The 19,867-nt window shown below is 42.0% G+C and overlaps 2 protein-coding genes across 2 annotated transcripts in view; one reads left to right on the forward strand and one right to left on the reverse strand.

The window, feature by feature from the left end:
• The first annotated feature begins 466 nt into the window (after nt 1-466).
• Nucleotides 467-11,227, forward strand: LOC119393867 (FAST kinase domain-containing protein 2, mitochondrial). Its single transcript, XM_037661048.1, has 10 exons — nt 467-661; nt 797-981; nt 1,066-1,195; nt 1,617-2,025; nt 3,914-4,090; nt 4,558-5,011; nt 7,011-7,250; nt 8,508-8,628; nt 9,662-9,776; nt 11,045-11,227. Exons 2-10 carry the CDS (start codon nt 804-806, stop codon nt 11,159-11,161), a joined length of 1,941 nt encoding a protein of 646 aa, XP_037516976.1. The 5' UTR covers nt 467-661; nt 797-803; the 3' UTR covers nt 11,162-11,227.
• The window catches only part of LOC119393865 (tetratricopeptide repeat protein 21B), a 40,003-nt gene continuing 31,346 nt past the window's right edge, over nt 11,211-19,867 (reverse strand). The window contains exons 28-36 of the mRNA XM_037661046.2: nt 18,598-18,759; nt 17,451-17,511; nt 17,224-17,358; nt 16,127-16,240; nt 15,982-16,035; nt 14,949-15,005; nt 12,575-12,695; nt 11,627-11,694; nt 11,211-11,338 (exon numbers count right to left, since the gene is read on the reverse strand). Of these exons, the coding sequence (XP_037516974.1) occupies nt 11,261-11,338; nt 11,627-11,694; nt 12,575-12,695; nt 14,949-15,005; nt 15,982-16,035; nt 16,127-16,240; nt 17,224-17,358; nt 17,451-17,511; nt 18,598-18,759 (850 nt within the window). The 3' untranslated portion in view covers nt 11,211-11,260. The remainder of the gene's footprint in view (nt 11,339-11,626; nt 11,695-12,574; nt 12,696-14,948; nt 15,006-15,981; nt 16,036-16,126; nt 16,241-17,223; nt 17,359-17,450; nt 17,512-18,597; nt 18,760-19,867) is intronic.

Raw genomic sequence — 19,867 nt, forward strand, 5'->3', positions numbered from 1 at the left:
CGAGCACCTAAATCTAATCTCCATCGAAAACGCAGCCGCCGCGGGGGATACCAAGCTGCTGTGCGATGTCGCAGTGAAAATATTTCGCGAATGCATTCCTCGTGTTTTGATATTTACGGGCTTGTGTAGGAAGCCCTCAGTTCAAGCTACAAGTACCGAATATTTAGAAAGTATGTCGAACTTACGATAGTGCACTTGATGGTGTCCCGCAAACACGCCTTCTTTGCAGAGTTTCGCGCGAGTCCAAGTATATAACCTCCGCGTTTTTCGAAGACTTTGCGATGTCCTAGAGAAGCGAACTGGCACACATATCTCAGCGTAAAATTTTAGGTTGCAGAAAGTATGACTTTGCAACTTAGCACGATGACAACGTCGAGAGCACCCTGGTTGAAAATGACAGCGCTCCCGAAAGGAAACCGAAACCATGATGTTGCGGCTTGGACTCGACTTTTGGATTTGCGATCGACTTCTTAGTAGTCTCCTTTTAAATGGCCGCGTCCATGTGCGCAATCGGGTGAAGATCGAAGCAATGGAAACTGCGCTCGCGATGGAATCTCCGGTGTTTGCTAGCACGTTCGCCGCTATGTGAATGCCGGCACAGAAACCGAACGTCCTAGGAATAGTTTGGCTGTTGCAAAGAGGAAAGTTTGGTCTAAGCGAGGTAAGTGATCGACTCCTCTACTAAAGCATGGCACGAAGGTTGAATGAAGTGCAGCGCAAGCTCAAAGCAGGCAGTGATCGTGTGCAAGCGGTAGTTTTATTTCAAGCTGCTCACGGCGTACCAACGTGTTTACAGGTGCAAAATGCTGAGGCGAATACCTTCTATATTGTACCGGGGCATCGCGCAGCAGGCTGTAGCACCTAGACGGCTGCCGGCGTTCAGGTTACTTTCGTCGGATGTATCGTCGAGTGACCAGATGATCTCGACTACAATCACATCGAAGGCTCCTCTTGCACCTAGTGCACCTTCGAAAGACGCAGGTAAACTGAACCGCGCTATTTTCTTCTGTGTACGCTTTGGTGCCACGACACAAACTGCGACCTCAAACTTCGTATATCTTTCAGATATCCTCACGGAACAACTACAGAGGGCGAAGAACGTTGACAGACTTCTCGATCTAGTCGGTCAGCACCACCGAGTAATGAACAATGCCCAAGTGCTGACGGCGTTTACGTGCCTTCACGATGTGATCAAGTAAGCTAGCTGCAAGAACAATATTGATTGATGCACGTTATTGGAAACTACGGCAAGAATTAGCTTATTCTAATTAGCAATATGTATATCGTAGACTTGGTGACTCAATGTTATCCATAATAACAGAAAAGGCAGCAACATGTAGTACATTTGTCATTGAAAAGGGAATATAGTCTACCCAGAAAGTGAGCTGATCAGCGCACACTACATTTGATCTAGAGAACGGAGAACTGTCCAAATAATAATTGCTGATGGTAATTGGTTTGGAAATTGGTACATACATCCGTGTGTGTGTGTGTTTTACTTTGGATTAGCTAGAACTCTATTTATGATAGTACCTCATTGTGGTATGCATAAAAACGTGACTGTTGCTTGCTGTAGGTCTCCTGAATTTAGTACCACAGTCATTATTTCATTCCAGGCAGCAGCCTAAACCAGCGGACTTCAAGAGCTTGACTTCTCATCCGGGCTTCCGAGAATTATGCAACAGGGCGTTAAAGCGGATGCGCTTTTACGAGACGCAAGAGGTGTTATCGTTGCTCAAGTTCTGCACAGTTTTTCAGATTCCTGCCAACACTGCCCTTGTCCAGGCCATTGGCCAAATGCTAAAGCACAGCATCAACAGTTTGTCATTGTCAGAGCTCATATTTCTCGACATGCTCCTTCAGTGGCAGAAGTCAAGCTCTTCAATAACCGACGCATTGAAGATAGCTATTCCTCTTGTGTTCCAAGCTCAGCTTCCCATCCAGTTGGACTTCACCAATGTTCACGATGTTGTACGCTGTTTCAAGTTCGCTTATAGGAAAGAATTGGATCCTACCCTTGTTGAGGTATTTCCACTTCTTGTTCCATACACCTTTTTTTTTCCCATTTTGGGACTTAAGGGCCCTGTAACACTTTTTCTAGTAACCACCAAATGGCTTCAACAAAACGTTTATTGCCTCACTAGTCGACTGCCACAAAAAGCTTTAGAATTCGTCAAGTAAGAGCGGAGTTACAGAGATTTGTCGCACGTTGTAATTGCTTGCTCTCTTCTCTTGTCCCGACGAGCGTGCTGGAAGCTAAGCAGGAAGGGATGGCATGGGGGAAAGAAGTTACCTCATGTGCACGTCATGACCTTGAGCCCTTTTTTTTCCCCCTTCAAACGCGTAGCTTACTTTCATTGTGACCGTAAGCGCGCAAGCGGGCACGTAGTGGCTTCCCGCAGCAGCCATGGTAACTATGCCGCTCACGATGGCCAAATCAGCCAATGGTGGTGAATTTGGGTATATGGCGTGGTCATTTGAGTAAATGGCATCACTTGTAGAAAGAAGAGGGAATGACTTCTAGCTCACTTTGAGAATTTACATAAATTCCAGGCCGCATGCTGCACTATAATGTCTGGCTCGTGTGTTTTTAGGAGCCTCAACTACCAATCGGCAGCGTTTTCTGACCATGCGGAAAAAGTGTTGCAGGGCCCCTTTAACTCTTGCTTACTTATGACACCAAAGAGAGTCATTAATAATTTTAATCTTAGGAAAAAGACTTAATTAGAGCAGAACTTTGGGCAAGTTGGTAACTCATAACTTCAGTACGACTGCGCAACAAAAAAAGACACGGACAGCAGAGATGATGCGCCCAGCGCAATCATGCTGGGTGTGTCTTCTTTGTTGTCCGTGTGTTTTTTTGCTGCACAGCCGTACTTAAGGAAAAAGACATTTTGAAGCAGCACTTAGCAACATTAACGTGCCGTTTTCTTTTTTATGGTTACGTTCATTGCACACTTCAGCACATGATTGAGCAGTGTTAGGTTATTACAAGTTGTTTGTCAACAATTGAAAAATTAATTGAGCGCAAACACACATCACATTCACACACCCACATACGCAGGCACCAAACACATACAATGCAGTTTTTTAAATGGTTTACCAACTAGCCCAGCAACAAGTTCTTTTACTGTTGACAATTGAGACAACACTGTGTAGATCACATTTCAATATTGATGAATCATTGATTAGGGAATGCTGCTGAAGCTAACGTTTCACCAAGACAACTTGTTTTCTTTAGGCTAGCAACTGCCTTTCTTAACAGCGTTTTTATGGAAGGCAAATGCTTCCCTGACGAAGACAAGTGCACTTGTCCGAACTATGGTTCCAGTGACATTCCTTCTTCGGCCACTTCTCATCACATTAGCATCCATCTTCCCTGAACGTCTGCCTTGTTTAGATTTTGAGATGGATGATGCACGTTTAAAACTTCCATCCAAGCCTAAGGTGTATTAAAACACTGCAGTCTTTGTACAAGTTTCGTGTATCTTGACTGCATTATGTCAGGGAATAGGATTTATATATTCTTGTACACATGACCAAGCTGCTCAAGAAATAAAGGTAATAGTAATTTGGAACTGTTTGCTGCAATTGTATGTGATATTTTTCTATTGTGTTAAGAGCTTTAACAATAATGGTAATACTGAATGGTATGCGTGAATAGACAGGCCAAATTCTCATTGTTGTGTTCTTAATATGTGCCACTATATCGTTAGTGCAAAGAATGCTTTCATAGTGAAATATCAGCTGAAAATCAGACGAAATTATTTCGCAATGCGGCATTTGTCCAGTGCACTGCACGCATGATGTTCCAGAGCAATCTCACTACTGTTGGAATTGCTGACTTTACAAGGGCTGAGTAAACTGAAACCTTCATTTTTGTCAATCCTTATTTTTGTTTCTCCTTCCAAAGAAAATGGCCATCAGCCTGCTTTCAGCGCTCCCAAAACTGGACCCAGAACAGGCAGCCACAGTTGTCATCACTGTAGGCATGAGCCCTTCAATTTCCTTCACGGTACCCTCGGTCAAGGAATTGGTGAGAGGATGTGAACAGATAATGGTTGAGAATTTATCATCGTACGCCCCCAAGGTATGTGTCTCACCTTTCCTTGCTGCTGAAAGGGGATGCAGTAGAGTGCATTCATTTAACCTCACTATGAAAAATGTACCACTTTCTACATACTCATTTTAACGCGATAGTGTTAAATAGCCGATGCACACAGCCATTCTACCATACTTGACACTTGTTTCAATTTCTAAATGTGCTAGTTCATTTTAGGCCTCACACTGCAATCTCTGAATAAATATTGCCATTTGGAGAGAAACAGAAGAGAGAGGCAGAAATTTTGTGGCACTCCTTTGAAGAAACTGGACATTTATACATTACAGTGCAGTAGTTAACAGCAATATTCATTAAAAATAAATCGTTTTGTGAAGTCCTCAAAGATGATTACATGTATGAGTGATACATAGCAACGTGTGGAAAACATATTGATAATTCCTGCTTTTCGTTCAATAATATTGGCTGGTCCTTTGCTTTCCCTTCAACTTACCCAGACCATCAGGGCTATTCTTGCGAGCTTGATGCGAGACTCTCGGAAATCATCTCTGCTGGAAGCCATCGTTCATCACAGCACGGATAACCACTGGCCTTTGTCGGAGCTGAGCTTGGTGCTCGATTGCTGCTACAGGCACGAATATGCCACACCGCATTTGTCGGAGTACGTGGCAGAGCGCATTGTCAAGGAAGAGGAAAACATCATCCAAGACAAAAGGGTCTCCGTGGTGTGCTTCGCAGACTTGGTGGCCGCCTGCCCGAAACACACGGATCTGTTTCGTGAGGCCGCCCGCATTCTGGCATCCTGTCAGGAAAAAATTTCCACCGTGGAGCTCCTTGCCCCGCAAGTCTTCACGAGGCTGGTGGCGAATTTGGCGAGGCTGCACTGCTTTCCAAAGGAGTTGCTGGGGCGGGCCTTTGACGAGCAGTTCCTCAACAAGGCAAGGTTCAAGGGTGAGAGCACGATGCTTCCCAATGATTTTGCCTTTTCAACCCCCTTCTGTAATGTTTTCATGCGTGCAAGATCTGCCAACTGGTCGTGGTGGCCACGTTTCGGTGGAGGCGAGATGCTAGAGCCTGTGTACTTCCATTTAGGTGCACATTAAAGAACCCCAGGTGGTCGAAGTTTCCGGAGCCCTCCACTGCGGCATGCCTCCTAATCATATTGTGGTTTTGGCACGTAAAACCCCAACAATTATTATTGAGATCTGGCAACCTTGGAATTTGAAAGATACTAAATAGGTCTCACTGTCATTCATACAGTCATGGTGTCACAATGAGTTGCCAGCAACTCGATGGTGTTTAACAACTGAAGCTGGAAATTGCTAAACAAAACAAAAAAATTGTTTTATAATTCAGAATGTTGACGTTTACATTAAGAATTAGCAGTCTTCTTTTCTGTAGGAGTGCTGTGAACTGACACTGTGCTCTGTAGTCACAGTTGTAGTGACCTCGATTGTAGTTGGCTCATGTTTCACCTTCCCCTTCCACACACCATGGCTTAGCAGTGGGTAAGAAGGAGCTTAGCTGCTAAAGTGTCGCACTGCTAACTTCACAGAGGAAACTTACTGGCCATAGCAGTTGTTGGGGGTGAAATGCAAAGGCACCCGTGTATGCTAAACAACCTTACGTGGTCAAAATTAACCAAGAACCTTAACTACTGCGTGCTTCATAATGGTATTGGCATGTTAAACCCCACAATTTGATCAAATTTGTGCTCCCCTCATTTCAGGTAACTTTTTAAATATAAACTAAATAACTAGGATAAATATTTTATGTAATTCCAAAGTTTTACTAAGTCAGTCAACTGTACACAAGTGTAAGTAGTGCCCCCACATAGTTCCGTAGTTAACTGCAAAACTATGCTTCCATTGAAATGTTATGTCGACATAGGCAACATGATGGCTTTGGGTCTCTGGTGCAAGAAATGATGTGTAGAGGCTTGAGGCATCACTGAGGCAAATGCATATCTTTACAAATGTTTTTACCAGGAGATGCTAGGCACCTTTTCCTCATCAATCTTTGTTATCTCACTACGTCAGATCAATTTCTCTAACAAATATTTTCGCGCAGGACTGTTTGGGCACATTTTGCACACTACTATGTGTATAAAGTAATTCTAGCTAGAGATAAGTTTTGTGTATGTGTATGTATGTGTACAGTACCGATGAAATAAAATGTCCTTTGGCACACGTTTGAGCCACCACTGCGATCGTCACAACACAAGACTAATGCACCAAGTCAGAGTGACTTCGCAATGAGGATATGTTGGCTGTGCATTTCACCTGGTTACCGCTTTAAGTTTAAAAGGGCCCTGCAACACTTTTTCAGCATGGTCAGAAAATGCTGCTGATTGGTAATCGAGGCTCCTGAGAACGTGCGAGCCGAACATTATAGCGCAACACGCGGCCTGGAATTTACAGTTAATTCTCAAAGTGAGCTAGAAATAGTTTCCTCTTCTTTCTCCACATGATGCCATATACCCGAATGACCGCGCCATATACCCAAGTTCACAGCCATTGGCCGATTTGAGCATCGCGAGCTGCTTAGTTACTGTGACCGCGGCGGGAGGCCACCATGCCCCCGCGCGCGCGCGCGCTCGCAATCACAGTGAAAGAAGCCGCGTGTTCAAAGAAAAAGAAAAGAGAAAAAATGCTCAAGGCCATGACATGCGCTTGACGTATCATCTTTCTCTCATGCCTGCCCTCCCTGCTTAGCTTCCAGCGTGCTCGTAGGGACGAGAGAAGAGAGAAAGCTATTACAGCGTGTGACAGATCTCTGTAACTCTGCTCGTACTTGACGAATTCTAAAATTTTTCGCGGCAGTCGATTTGTGAGGTAATAAACTCCTTTAATGAAGCCATTCTATGGTTACCTTAAAAAGTGTTGCAGAGGCCTTTTAAGTTTGCTGCTGAGAAACTTTGCAGCAGTCTTCGTCATTTGATTTTTGGCAGCGTCTGGCAAGAAGTGGCCGGCAATGCTGACCAACTTGCTCCAGTTGGAACAGTGCACTCGCATCGACCTCAAGGAGTACCAAGGGCCAGTCTTACCCGACAGACTGCGGAGAGAAGCCATCGAAGTAGCAGCTGAAGAGAGCAACTTGCTGGTTCCCCTAAAGAAGAGTCTTGAAGTTGCTCTCGGAGGAGCGCAGTTTGTCGCGGCAGGGCTCTGGACAAGGCATGGCTACTTCATTGGTGAGTTAGGAACGGGGTGTTGTACCTGCCATGGCAGCTTAGCAGGTAAGGTGGTGTGCTGCTAAGCTTCAGGATGCGGGTTCGATTCTCAGACATGGCAGCGGCATTTCGATGGTGGCGAAATGCAAGACCAGCTGTGTACTTAGATTTAGCTGCTCTTTAACGAACCCCAGCTGATCAAGTTTAACCTAGAGTCCTCCACTACAGCATGTCTCGTCATCATATTTTGGTTTTGGCTCATAAAACCCCGGAATTTTATTTTAATGAGGTATTGTCTTGGGTGCTTATTTTGCAACAACAGCTGTTAGGGTCTTGCTTAACTCTCAATTTGTTCAAAGGCCACACCACATAACTAGCTAGATTACATACATTTGATACTTTTATTTATTTGATATATCCGTTAACTGAGGGTACTAGAAATGAGTAAACCATCCATAGCTGCCTTAGCTTTGCCTGTGTGACTCCTATGAGACACTAACTGTAGCATTGGAAAGTTCTTCCAAAGTATTATCACAATCTCTGCTAGGTTGTGTTCTCAGCTTGTAATTGCATGTGTCATTGGCATAATGGAAATGACTCAAAGGAGCAGTAAACATACTATGTATCAGGTAATTGAGCCAGAAATGATTTTAAAGAAAGAAACACATGCATTGATCATTTGACCTACTACAGTGATCTAGAAGGCGTAGTAAAAACGCCACTTTGTACTTTGCTTGTAGTTATTAGAGTTTGGAAACCCGCCATTAATTACATTTACAGGCAGTTCTGCAAACACCTGGGATTTGATGACAAATGTGCATGGGCTATGAACTCTCCTTCACCGTGACTTTCCTAGCCATATAATGTTGATCCTTTGGACTAATGCTACACTATCTTGAATAACATAGCATATGAAGACATCTCAGTTTTAAAACATCAGCACCCAGCTGTTAGGATAAATGACTGACTGAATTATTTGGATAAATCAGTAAGCTTTCGTAATGTGTACACATGTTAGCATACAACTGGCAAGCTTATTTTACACCTTTTGCATTTTGTTGCTTTCCTTTTTAAAAAGACTTTATGGTTCACATAATAGTATTCTTAATGCTGCTTCATGCAAGAGCATTTATATATCTAGTAAAAGTGCTTAAGTAGCATTTCATATCAAAGTGACTCATAGGCTGATGAGATGTACTAAATTAATTCTTTAGGTCATAAAAAGGCAAGCATTTCATACGTCACATTTACACGTTTTTTTTCCTTCCACAAATTCAGATTTTGCTGTGGTCATGCGAAAAGGCGAGTATCCCGTGGCCATAAACACCCAACTGGCATCAGCATCTGATGGTGGTTATTCCTACATTGAAGATTTAAAAGTACCTGAAGATGCCAAGGTGTAAGTTATATAGTACCAGCATATTTGCAAATTGAGACGCTGTCTTCACCCAACTGTATGTGTTACAGTACATACACTGTTTCACTCTGGTAGCTACTATTGGTTCCTTCACTCTGAAGTGTACATGAACCATTTCTTAATTCTAGCTGACTCACACATCCTACAAAGATTGTACTAGTCTTTGGCAATGTGTGTGGAAGTAGTTGTGATGTTCCTTTGACATTCACAACACTCGTAAAGCACCAACTGTAGGGATCAAGAATTCAAGGTCAAGCATGTTTTCTATAGTCCCATTGATGTTGCCGTAATGATGAGTTCTGTATCCAGTATTATTAACAGTATTGTTATAGCAAAATTCAAACCAGATGGGGCACTAATGGGCAGCTACAAGGTAACTGGACTCAGAAGTGGCACATAATTGTGAAGCAAACATAGTGTCCATCTTATAAACATATGACTACGCTTCAGCAATCTGTAGTGGGCTCACAGCATATTATTTAAGCCAGCCTGGAAAAAGAAATATAACAAAGGGCCTCCAAAACGCAATCTCAGTTTCACTCACCATTAAGAGCAGAATCTGTTTTCTGCCTGACTTTAGGCTTTCCCAAAGGTTCCCATAGCAACTACACAATCGTGACAAGTTCTGTGGTTCATTTGCACTGTTGTTTCGAATCATAAGAATGGCTCCACTGTTTTGTTTTTTTCGTGCTTTCGAATGACTGTTGGGAAATTCTTCTGAGACTTGCTGTTTCAAAATACTATTGTTTGCTGAATTTCCGCTGTCTCCCTCATAGATTTTTTTTTCAATCCCAAAATAATACATGTCACTGTCTTTGCTAGTCATTAAATATAATGATCACAATTCATTGTGATGACCACGTTCCAGTGTTTAAAGAAAGTTTCTTTCTCTATCTTGGTGTGTGTTTCATAATTAGTACATGCCTTTCCTTGAACCTCTATTAGCTGTACACTTGCGGTCTGAAGTGCTATAATGATGTCACTTTTTGTGCTTCGATTTTTCCTTTATTTTTAGATTGGTGGTCCTGACTGCAGATCACAAGAGTTATTGGAGACACACATCGGCCCTGAAAGGAAGTGTTTCAACCAAACTGCGGCATCTCGTAACACTGGGCTACCACCCACTTTTGGTAAATTTCTCACCTCGCTTTCATATCTTTATATACTGGATATGCGTTCATCATTAGTGAGACCAAATGATAGACCTTTAAGGGGCACTAAAGGCAAATAACAATTTATGTCAGAGTGAAAGCTCAATATATGACAACGTCTAAAATGGCAATATTATCAACAGGAGTGCACTGCTTACCGAGCAAATAAGCTAAATGTATCGCACGATGTGCGCCATAAGTGGGACATTTTGGAAATGATCCCGATGACATGAGAGCGTCCGACTACAATTAATCACTAGTAATCGAACTAGCTGCAATAAAAAAAGAACCTTCCGTGCATCAAGAGACGTAATAAAATGCTGCTTGTTCGTTTATGTTTGCTTCATGGAAAAAAGAACCTCTTTGGCATTGCCATGGGGAACGGCGCGCGTGGTTCAAAGGTTTCGTTTTCGCTGAACTGCGCTTCGCCTGTCGTCTGGCTTCGCTCATACGGTCGCGTCTCAGTGGTAGTTTCGGTATCGCGTACTGCCGCATGTGTTTTGCGCGCTCGTGAAAGTCGCTCTGACAGAAAGTTCGACAAAATGCCGCATGCATGTGACGTTGCCGAATTCCCGAATGGTGCACGCCATCAGTGCACGGCGCCGCGCACTAAAGGTGGGCAACGGTAGCATGGCAACAGTGACGTCAGAAAGACCGCTTTCAGACAGGTGATTTGAAGTGCGTTAACGTGATGCGGACCACTAAAACCTGATTTTATTTCAAAATGAGCACTTCCTTGGCACAAAAGTAGCACTACGAGGTTTCTGGACCGCTATTTCAACAATCAGTGTCGACTTAATATTTGCCTTTAGTGTCCCTTTAACACTAAAGCATTTTAAATCAAGTGCACACGTCTAAAAGTCGCAATATCCTGTCATGCCATTTCATTAAGTCATATTTTTTTTATGGGACTAATCTCATTAACTGTAGTCCTACGTAGCCCTTAGTTACAGGAACTGCATGTTTTTTTTTAATTAAAGCTTTTGTGGCACTCAAGTCTATCTTCAGTATGGTTGTCTAATGATCCCCTTGAGGTTATCTTACATACTTGTGCCACCTCTCCTGAATTTGAGTTAATAACGACAAGCTGAGACTTTCTTTAATTCTGCATTCCAAGGTGCGCAAAATGCAAATCCAAGCTGAGGTGCATGAATTGTTATTCATGCAAACAGTACACAAACATTACATGGAGGGACCGGGCACTACATTTCTTTTTACGCTGCAACCGAGTTTTGCTTCTCTTTCAGGTGAACATTGAGCAGTGGAAGTCGTTACCTGATTACGAGAAGATTCCATACGTTATGAGAGAAGCAAAGGCGGTGCTCAGTGAAGGGGACGCTTTGTGGAGCGCTCATGCAAGGTAGCTGTACTCGGTGAAGACAGTGTACTTGATCTTAGGAAATAAAGAATGCAAACAGTTGCCGGTGAAATACGGACCAGTTTTTATGATAATGCTGAACTCCTCAAGTGCGGAGATTTGCACGTGCCTTCTCCAAGATGTCCTTCCTTATCTTTGGGTAGCTTGGGTATTTAGCCAGAACCTGCAGAAAGTGAGCTTTTGTATCACTTCTAATGGTATTGCTTACAGAAAAAAAAAGATTAGGTGGTAAATAAATAGTAAATAAAGACTCAAATATCTTCATAGAGAGCTTGCCGGTTCCACTGTCTCTTGTCATAGCATAGCACATGGTTTCAATCAGCTATTAGGTACTTAGAAACGTCACATTCTAAGATGGAGGCTAATGCTGTACACTAGTTCAACGTAAGAGGTGAAGTATTCTGCAATACCACACAAAATTTGTATCACAGAAAATAAAAACATTTCTTACAATATGGCAGACATCAATGGCATCTGTGTATCGTTTGGCCTTGATGTAGTTGAAAGCTAATTTGTAGCCTGTGAAAATAGAAAAGTAATTAATGACAGTAGTCAAGCAAACTATACAATCAATTTTTTTTTCTATTCTTCTTGTGGAGCGTAAACATGTACGTTGTCACCTACCCCCAGCAAATTCTCCATGTGAAGCATTGCTAAAAGGCAGGTTATGGATGCCCTTTTATCACATTATTTGACTGCATGTAATCAGATTATAAACAGCTTGCTGGAGCAGGAATGACTAACATGCTTTATGAGCACATTGCAGACAACTTTCACCAACCTAGCAGTGAAGGAAATGCTACAGAGGCAAAACACGCATGTGTAAGAGGGATCCTAAAAGATGTGAAACATTATCCTTCGCATTAATTTTAAGCAATGGAAGAAAAAACGAGCATCTTATTCGCAAAAGCGAAATTGACAAATTTCACCACTACGTGTTAAATATAACATAACTTTTCCACTCCCTTTGCTGTTTGGGCACATGCAAAGCTATCGCACATTGAAGCTATGCCGACATAGTATCCATTCGAACAGACCACAAGTGCTGTGGGACTCTACCAAAAGACTTAGCTCAGTAATGCACTTGTTCCTTCACTACTACAGAAAGTTGTCTACACGTATTGTTGACATTGCCAAGGAGCATCTCGGTGTTTGAGCAAACATCTTGACAAGGGGACTTGCCTTTGTCAAGGCAAGAAGTGACATTTGTCAGCAGTTGTTGCCCTGACAGGTCCACTTGTCAAAATGTTGCCTGTCACTTCCAATGTTCCTTTGCTCAAGCAATACTGATTGCTTTGCTTCTATTATCCTTTGAACTTCTGTGTTGTTTGAGTTGCTTAGTCTTGAAAACATTACACAACTACCCCTAAGTAGGATTCAAAGCCAATCACAGGATTACCAATGGCAGGGTTGTTCTGACTTCCTTGTTTCCAAGCGTTCTCGTAGTACTGTGCGGCATCCTTGTAATTCTGCTCCTTCTCCATGATGTAGCCCATGTATTCGTAAGCCTTCGTGCAGGACTTAGGATGCCATGTGAAGGGGAAAAAAAGTCAAGTACACATGAGAGTTGGGTTACGAGTGACGTCTTTCTCACTCATCTGAAAGAAAGTGCGGGCTCTAGAGACTAATTTTTTATTACCATCAATCAGTATAAGCCAATTATTCACAAATGGTTGTCTCTAATATTCTACTGAAAAGCCACATACATCTAGGCTTTGCAATTGCTTGCCATTTCAGTGGAGCAGCTTAAATTACCAAGCAAGAACTTGGATTGCATTCAAAGCTTGTCAGATTTTGCCAAACCAGGAAAGCCCGTATAAGACAATGCTTTGTGTTGGTCACAGTGGAAGGTTTCAAACATAGCGGGTGAAATTCTCTAGAATGTTCAGGTGAATCCATGCTTCAATGGTAGGATACAGAAGGAGCAATTTACAAAAGGATCTTGCAGTCGATCCTAATTGATTTGTGGAAGATATGAACCTGCTCTGAATTGATGAATCAAAAGTGAATATCCTGTTACAAAGGAAAAAAATTTGCCTTCTGTAAACCAATAGCATTAACCTTTAGTAAAGCCACCACCAGAGAATGACAAAGAGAGGTCAACCTCTGCCGGATTGTAAATCACGCCTTTCCTGATATTTTTCAATGCAGTACTTGTTACAGTAGCTCAGATTAACATGCTAACGAAATAAAGTGAAGCAACTTATATTCTTTATTCAAAAAGGCAAGTCTATCCTACATTCGTACTTGGTCCCACATCCTATCTTGGTATATGCTGCTGTTTTGAGTGTTTATTTTCCATCAAGTCATTCATATTTTGCCAGAAGCAAAATGGAAAGGCGGGCTAGTTGGTAGTTGGTATAAGAATATTTTGCCAGGTCTCTAAATCTGTTAGTAAATTGATGAATTTGGCCTAGTTCCATGATTGGAAGTTGTAGACGACCAGACAACATTCTAAAAGCTAACAAATGTTGTCATGTGCCGCTGACATTTAAATACAGTGCATCAGTGCCATCAAGATGTTTAGCGCAAGTTTCAAAGCCGCGAAACACGTCTGGCTTTGCTTTGCAGTGTAGTACCTAATTTGTGAAACCGAAAACAACAGCTAATTAGAGGTTCACAGTCTTATTGTTTTTCATGATAATGGTGCCAAATAAACTAAACCACGTGCTCCTGACACCTGTTGATGCATACAGAAGAAAAAAAAATCTGAAAATAACCTTATTTGGGAAAACAGATAATTTTCAAGGTTATGTGCTACGCACTTAACTTAATACAGTAGAACCCCGCTGTTACGTTCCTCACTGCTGCGTTTTCCCGGCTGTTACGTCGTTTTCCGCCGGTCCCGGCATAGCTCCCATAGGATACAATGTATTGGCAACCCCGCTGTTACGTCGTAACTGTCGGCCCGTTCCCGTATGATACGTCGCGAAGTGCGCTCGGAGCCGACCGAGTGACTACCAAAGAGAGCCGCCATGGTGCATTTTCACGCAGCTTGGCCTCGTTTGACCGTAATATTAGCCGCATGAGAGGCGCAAGCAACAGAATCTTTCAATTGATGCAAACAAAAGCATGGCCTTCGAGATTCAAATTGCAAAGATGGCGTCTATGACGTAACTGCTCGCGAAAGCAAGGCCTTCGAGATTGGCATTTACTATTGACAAAAGCATAGCCTTTGAGATTTGTATTGCACAAACATGGCGTGTATGACGTAATTGCTTGCGAAAGCAAGGCCTTCGAGATTGGCATTCACTTCTGCCATCGCGTTGGCGTAGACTCATCATCATCGTTATTTGTCAGAGAGCGGGAGGAGTTCGAGCTGGTTGGAGCTCGCATGGTCGTGCGTGCGGTTCGCGGTCGGACTCGCCGCGCCGGTCGTGATTGCGTGTGCTTAGTTCTTTCATGCCTACAGCTGTTGGTGTTAAAAAAATCACATACGTTGATTACATTTCTGTGGATGAGGCCGTCCTAAGCTCCGCGTTTCTATCCATCGACTAGATCGCGGCTGAGCGCGCCAATTTTCGTGCTGCTCGTAAGAATTGAAATAAAATTCTGTACCACTAAATATTTTGCCGTTTTTCCTGTTTTTCGGCTGTTACGTTTCCCGTCTCTTACGTTTATTTCCTGTGGTCCCTTCAAAAACGTATCAGCGGGGTTCTACTGTAGTAAATCTATTTGTTCAGCTAACACATGCAGCACAATAACCTTATGGATAAGAAAACAGTAGTTTGTGAACATTTTTCGACCACATGTTGAATTAGTAACATCCTTACCTTGTTGTACTGCAGGACACGTTTGAGAAGATCAGTTGATACGTCGTACCTTCCAGACTGAAACGAGAGAATGCACAGCATGAATATGTACTTTATCAATATGCCTTGATGGGCGAGTTGGTTCCGTATGATTAAAGATATAAGAGAGTGCAAAGAATGACATGCCAAGCCACGAACATTCTCATCTTCGAATCGGTGTCATTCTTTGCACTCTGTTGTATCCTTAAGCACCTGTATTTTATGTTATAAACAAGCAGGGCAGATACCAAGGAGCCCGATTTTTGTTATTCACAGCTGTATGAAGTCAACAGATAATGAAGCCAAGTAAAACATAGAGTAAATTACTTTGTCTTTTACTGAAGTGTAGAGATGAAAGTCAACAAAAAATAAATTGCCACTGGTGGGAGCCATACCAAAATTCTCTACATTATGCATGCAACGCACGGCACTGCATGAGTTCATGTCCTACACTAACCGCCATTATTACTCTCATAACTTTGTTGTACAGGCTTGCTTTCATAGCATCGCACATAAACTACATTAGGTGCGAGTGTCTGCACTGCAATGAGCATTCGTCACAGCTAGGCTGCACTGTGCATGAACACAATGAGCGCCACCGTTGACCACCTTCGTCATTGTTCGCACAATGGATACAAAGATGCTAGAACAGATTTGACTGCTTTAAATGTTATGCAAACTGATTGTTAAAACAAGGCTGTGGTCGGCATCATCAACAGAAATTTGAGTCCACTGTAGGATAAAGGGCTCTTCTGAACATTTCCGATTACTCCAGTCATCTACCAGCTGACTCCATTTTACGCTTGCAAACCTTTTACCTTCCTGTACACTGCACTGCCTGTATGTCATCTTCAACTGGAATTTCCTTCCCCTTTGCAACCATTCTATGCTTTCACTTTAATAGAAACACACTCATCTGCTCTATCCATTATATCACCTGTCCAACTAACTTCCTCTTATTTCTCTCAATCTCAACTGGATAACAAGCTACACCTGTTCGCTCTCTCAAACGTACCTGGATGTAAATGTCAGCAAGAAGAACCCAGCACTTTTCCAGGTATTCTGCATCCTGCAAAAGAAGTAGGGAACTCTTGCTTTTATTATCTATGACACACACTTCTGTAGTCAAGCTAAGAACAATCTCTTTCATTCACACTGACCCCAAAGTTCCAGGGAGCTTTCATCACTCGTTTGAGCTGATTTCTGGCTCTGGGTACCTGCTTGAGGATCATCTGGGCAGTCGCTATGCCCAATATGGCACCTACATGGTCTTTCTGGAGTAAAACAAAGAGCTTCATCACCACAGCAACCAGACTTTCAGAACAAAGTACAGCATTCCGCACTTACTTCAGCATAAAAGAAGCTTTAGCGTCAAACTTTTTTGCTCAGACACTTGAAACTCGAGAGCAGCCTTCTTGGGCAACATTGTAACCAACCTGAATAAGGTGTCACTTCAAAGAAGTAATGTTTTCATTTCTGCAATCTCTGGTTTAGACGTTCAAGTGTTTTACAGTTTGATACATGAAAATAGAAATACTTCAGAATACTTTCAAATGTTTTACAGTTTGATATGAAAATAGGAATACTTCAAGAAAAAAAAAACGAAGTGTCCAGCTTTCTTGGGTATTTGTGTATGTCTATGGCATAACCCCCTTTGTGTTTAACCCAGCAAGTAATGTGGAAAATGCCAGGTCAGCTTTCATCAGAGGTAAGTAGCTATATTTTTGTCCACTTTCATTTCTCTTTACGTTATAATTTATAGATCTCAATTAAACATGACAGTTAACTGCATATGTGCTTTCTCTGCCTTCATTTCCTTCATGTGGTTGTGAGCTATAAGAACATTGAGCCCTTATTTCCTGAACCTGGCCTGGCATTTCATTTTGTTTACTGCCAAATTCATATACTCAGCTAAATTACAAATTCAACATCCTTCAGTTATCACAATAAACTTTAGTGGAAACAGGTCAAGGTACCTTGACATGACAAGTGCTTTGCCCTGTCTTCTTCATATGTCATGCTGTTTGTGCTAATGTTTATTATGAATATGCACCAACTAGCCCTACATCAATGCATTCTGCTGGATGCATCCCACTTGATTAACGTTGCTTGATGGCGTGGCCGTCTTGTGCAGCTGGATTACTTTGCTGCTCCAAAGAAAGCTAGGACTTGCAGCTAGGAACACTGTATTTCGCTACAATAAAAATTTTATACTTTCATCATGCATTTGCGGCTTTCAGAGAAACATTTTGCTTACATTTCGTTCTTCAGAGCTGAATTGCAGGAACTCATTCAAGGCAATTTCAGCATCAACCTTTGACTTCTTGGCTAAGAGCACAAAGTTACTCATAAGACGGAAGTCAGAGTCATTACACATCTTTGGTCTCAGCTCCTAAAGGGGCAAAAACAAAAGTCATGCTTTGATTGTTTGTCACAGTACTACAAAGCAGTGAGGTAAATCAGGCAAGAAGTGTAGAAACAAACATTCAGAAGTCTCTCTGCAGTTTGAATTGCTCCTTCGTGGTAGTGTACCTTAGCACTGTCTCTGTGAGGAGAAAATAGGACAAAAAAAGGGAGGAGGGAGGAGTAGCATTCTGATATGTTATAACGTCTCATATTTCTCGCTTCATGCTGCAGGCATGAATTAGTCATGCACAACTCGGTCCTTCACAATACTGTACTCATCATGAAGAAACTTTACTACATGTATGAATGATTGAAGAGAATTTTTTAGAGCTTGTTTCTTTGTTTGATACAACGTTAATGAAAACCAGCAGATAATGAAGCCAAGGAAAGTATAGGGGATGTTAATTAATTGTACTGCTTTAAGTGTATTGTAGTAATTGCGCTAAAGATGTGAAGAAAGTAACGTGGATGAAAAGACAACTTGCCGCTGGCAGGGAACGAACATGCAACCTTCAGATTATGCGCCCGATAACCTTACCTATTGAGCTATGGCTGCGGTTGTCCCCTCGTCCACTTTGGGAGGTATTTATGTGAATGCAAACTACGGGAGTGTTAGTGCCGCTAACACTCCCATGGTTTGCATGATGGAGAATGTGGAACACTCTTTCTTTGATGACGACGAGTGTGGACGGAAAGAGAGAACAATCTTTCTTTGATGACGGCGAGTGTGGAACACTCTTTCTTCACTGGCAAAGAAAGAGTGTTCCATACTCGCCATCATGGCTGCAAGCGGCGCTGACTAACATTCCCAGGGTTTGCATGTATATAAATAACCTTCCAAAGTGGATGAGGGCACAACCGCCGCCGTGGCTTAATTGGTAAGAGCATCAGGCGCATACTCTGAAGGTTGCATGAACGGTCCCTGCTGGCGGCAAGTTGTCTTTTCATCCACTTTACTTTCTTTACCATCTTTATCACAGTTACTACAATACACTTAAAGCAGTACAATTATTTAACATCCCCTATACTTTCCTTGGCTTCATTATCTGCTGGTTTTCATTTACTATGTGTGCATTTCATAAAATGCTAGGGATGGCTATACATATTTTTGAGCTGAAACCATGATTCATATCCAACGTGTGCTAATCATAAAAGTGTAGGCCAAAGATTCAGTTGTGTGATAGAAGGGGGAATTGTGAGCTTGATCGAATTTGATATGTCTTACCCTGCAATTACCCCACCATTGTCGAAAGTTTCACCGCCAATAGTTTCATTGTCTGGATTGATGCATATCTCTATCATGTGATAGGTTGATATGAGGCCCCAATCTGGATCATAGCGGGCCTTGTTGAAGCTCTTCATAGCACCAGCTGGATTTCCTGTGTACCTGGATGAGCATAAGCACGTAATTCTGCATCAGCCTCACTTCTTTGACATTTACTTTGCGCATGTGACTGGCAGCATTCTAGCTCCCCAGAACTTTCTATTCTTTTTGAATGTTTACATGAAGCAGAAACTTTAACTGTCTAGGACTAAATAGAACATGATTTTGGAACAAACTACCTAATATGTGTTAGGAACAGATACATACACTCAGTGGCGTAAATCGAGAAAAATCACAAGGGGGGACACACATCAGACCATGGCGGCCATTTTGTTTTTATACATAAGGGTTGTATTTTTATATTTACACAAGAATTAAACCATGCTTTGAAATAAAATTTTAAAAAGAGCATGGGGTCCCAGCTCGAGCAATTGCATTGTTATATTCTGTCTTTTTGACGCGGTCGAACGGCTTTTGCAATTTTTATAGTCCGACACATTTGAGGGGTATTGAACACAGGTACACACTAAAAAATAATCAGCCTTTAAAAAAAGTTGAATGCGCTATACATAACTGTCAAGTAATTCAAGTATATGATGTTCTAAAGCTAAATCTCAAGGGGGGACACTTGCTAGGGGTGTCCCCCCCAGCCTGAACACAAGGGGGGGTCAGGACCCCCCTGACCCCCCCCCCATGATTTACGCCAATGCATACACTAGCAGGCATATGTTATGCACTTTCTGCTGAAAGTGAAATAAAATCAGCCTAATAACTTGCAATTGGCTGCTCTATCAACATGTGACTTCTAGATGAACATAACTTTGCAAGCTTCATTTTTATCGTTTAATGACGTGAAGCTGCTTTGACTGAGAGTAAAATGCTAATCATTCTAGTTCAGGCTTTTTGCTCTTGGTGCCTGGTGACATTACAGATTGCACTTGCCACATCACACAGTTTTGCTCTGCAATTTCTTCCTGTACAAAAAAAAAAAAAACTGTTTTTATATGCAGCATTTTGAAAATTCATTTTGAAAATTCAGAAGCAGAAATCCGTTGTTTTAATTTTCCCCTTATTTTTATCTGTTGTGTTTCTTGACAATACGATAGATTACAGCATGAAAAGCAGAGTTTTTTATGTGTGTCTGGTCTAAGTGAAATTAGAAATATTTTAA

Source organism: Rhipicephalus sanguineus, chromosome 5 (assembly GCF_013339695.2).
Source record: "Rhipicephalus sanguineus isolate Rsan-2018 chromosome 5, BIME_Rsan_1.4, whole genome shotgun sequence".
NCBI lineage: Eukaryota > Metazoa > Arthropoda > Arachnida > Ixodida > Ixodidae > Rhipicephalus > Rhipicephalus sanguineus.

Coding starts and splice junctions, on each gene's coding strand:
- LOC119393867 (XM_037661048.1), top strand. CDS start 804: ATGCTGAGGCGAATACCTTCTATATTGTACCGGGGCATCGCGCAGCAG. Junction 4,091..4,557: donor TATCATCGTACGCCCCCAAG/GTATGTGTCTCA, acceptor CAACTTACCCAG/ACCATCAGGGCTATTCTTGC. Junction 8,629..9,661: donor GTACCTGAAGATGCCAAGGT/GTAAGTTATATA, acceptor CTTTATTTTTAG/ATTGGTGGTCCTGACTGCAG.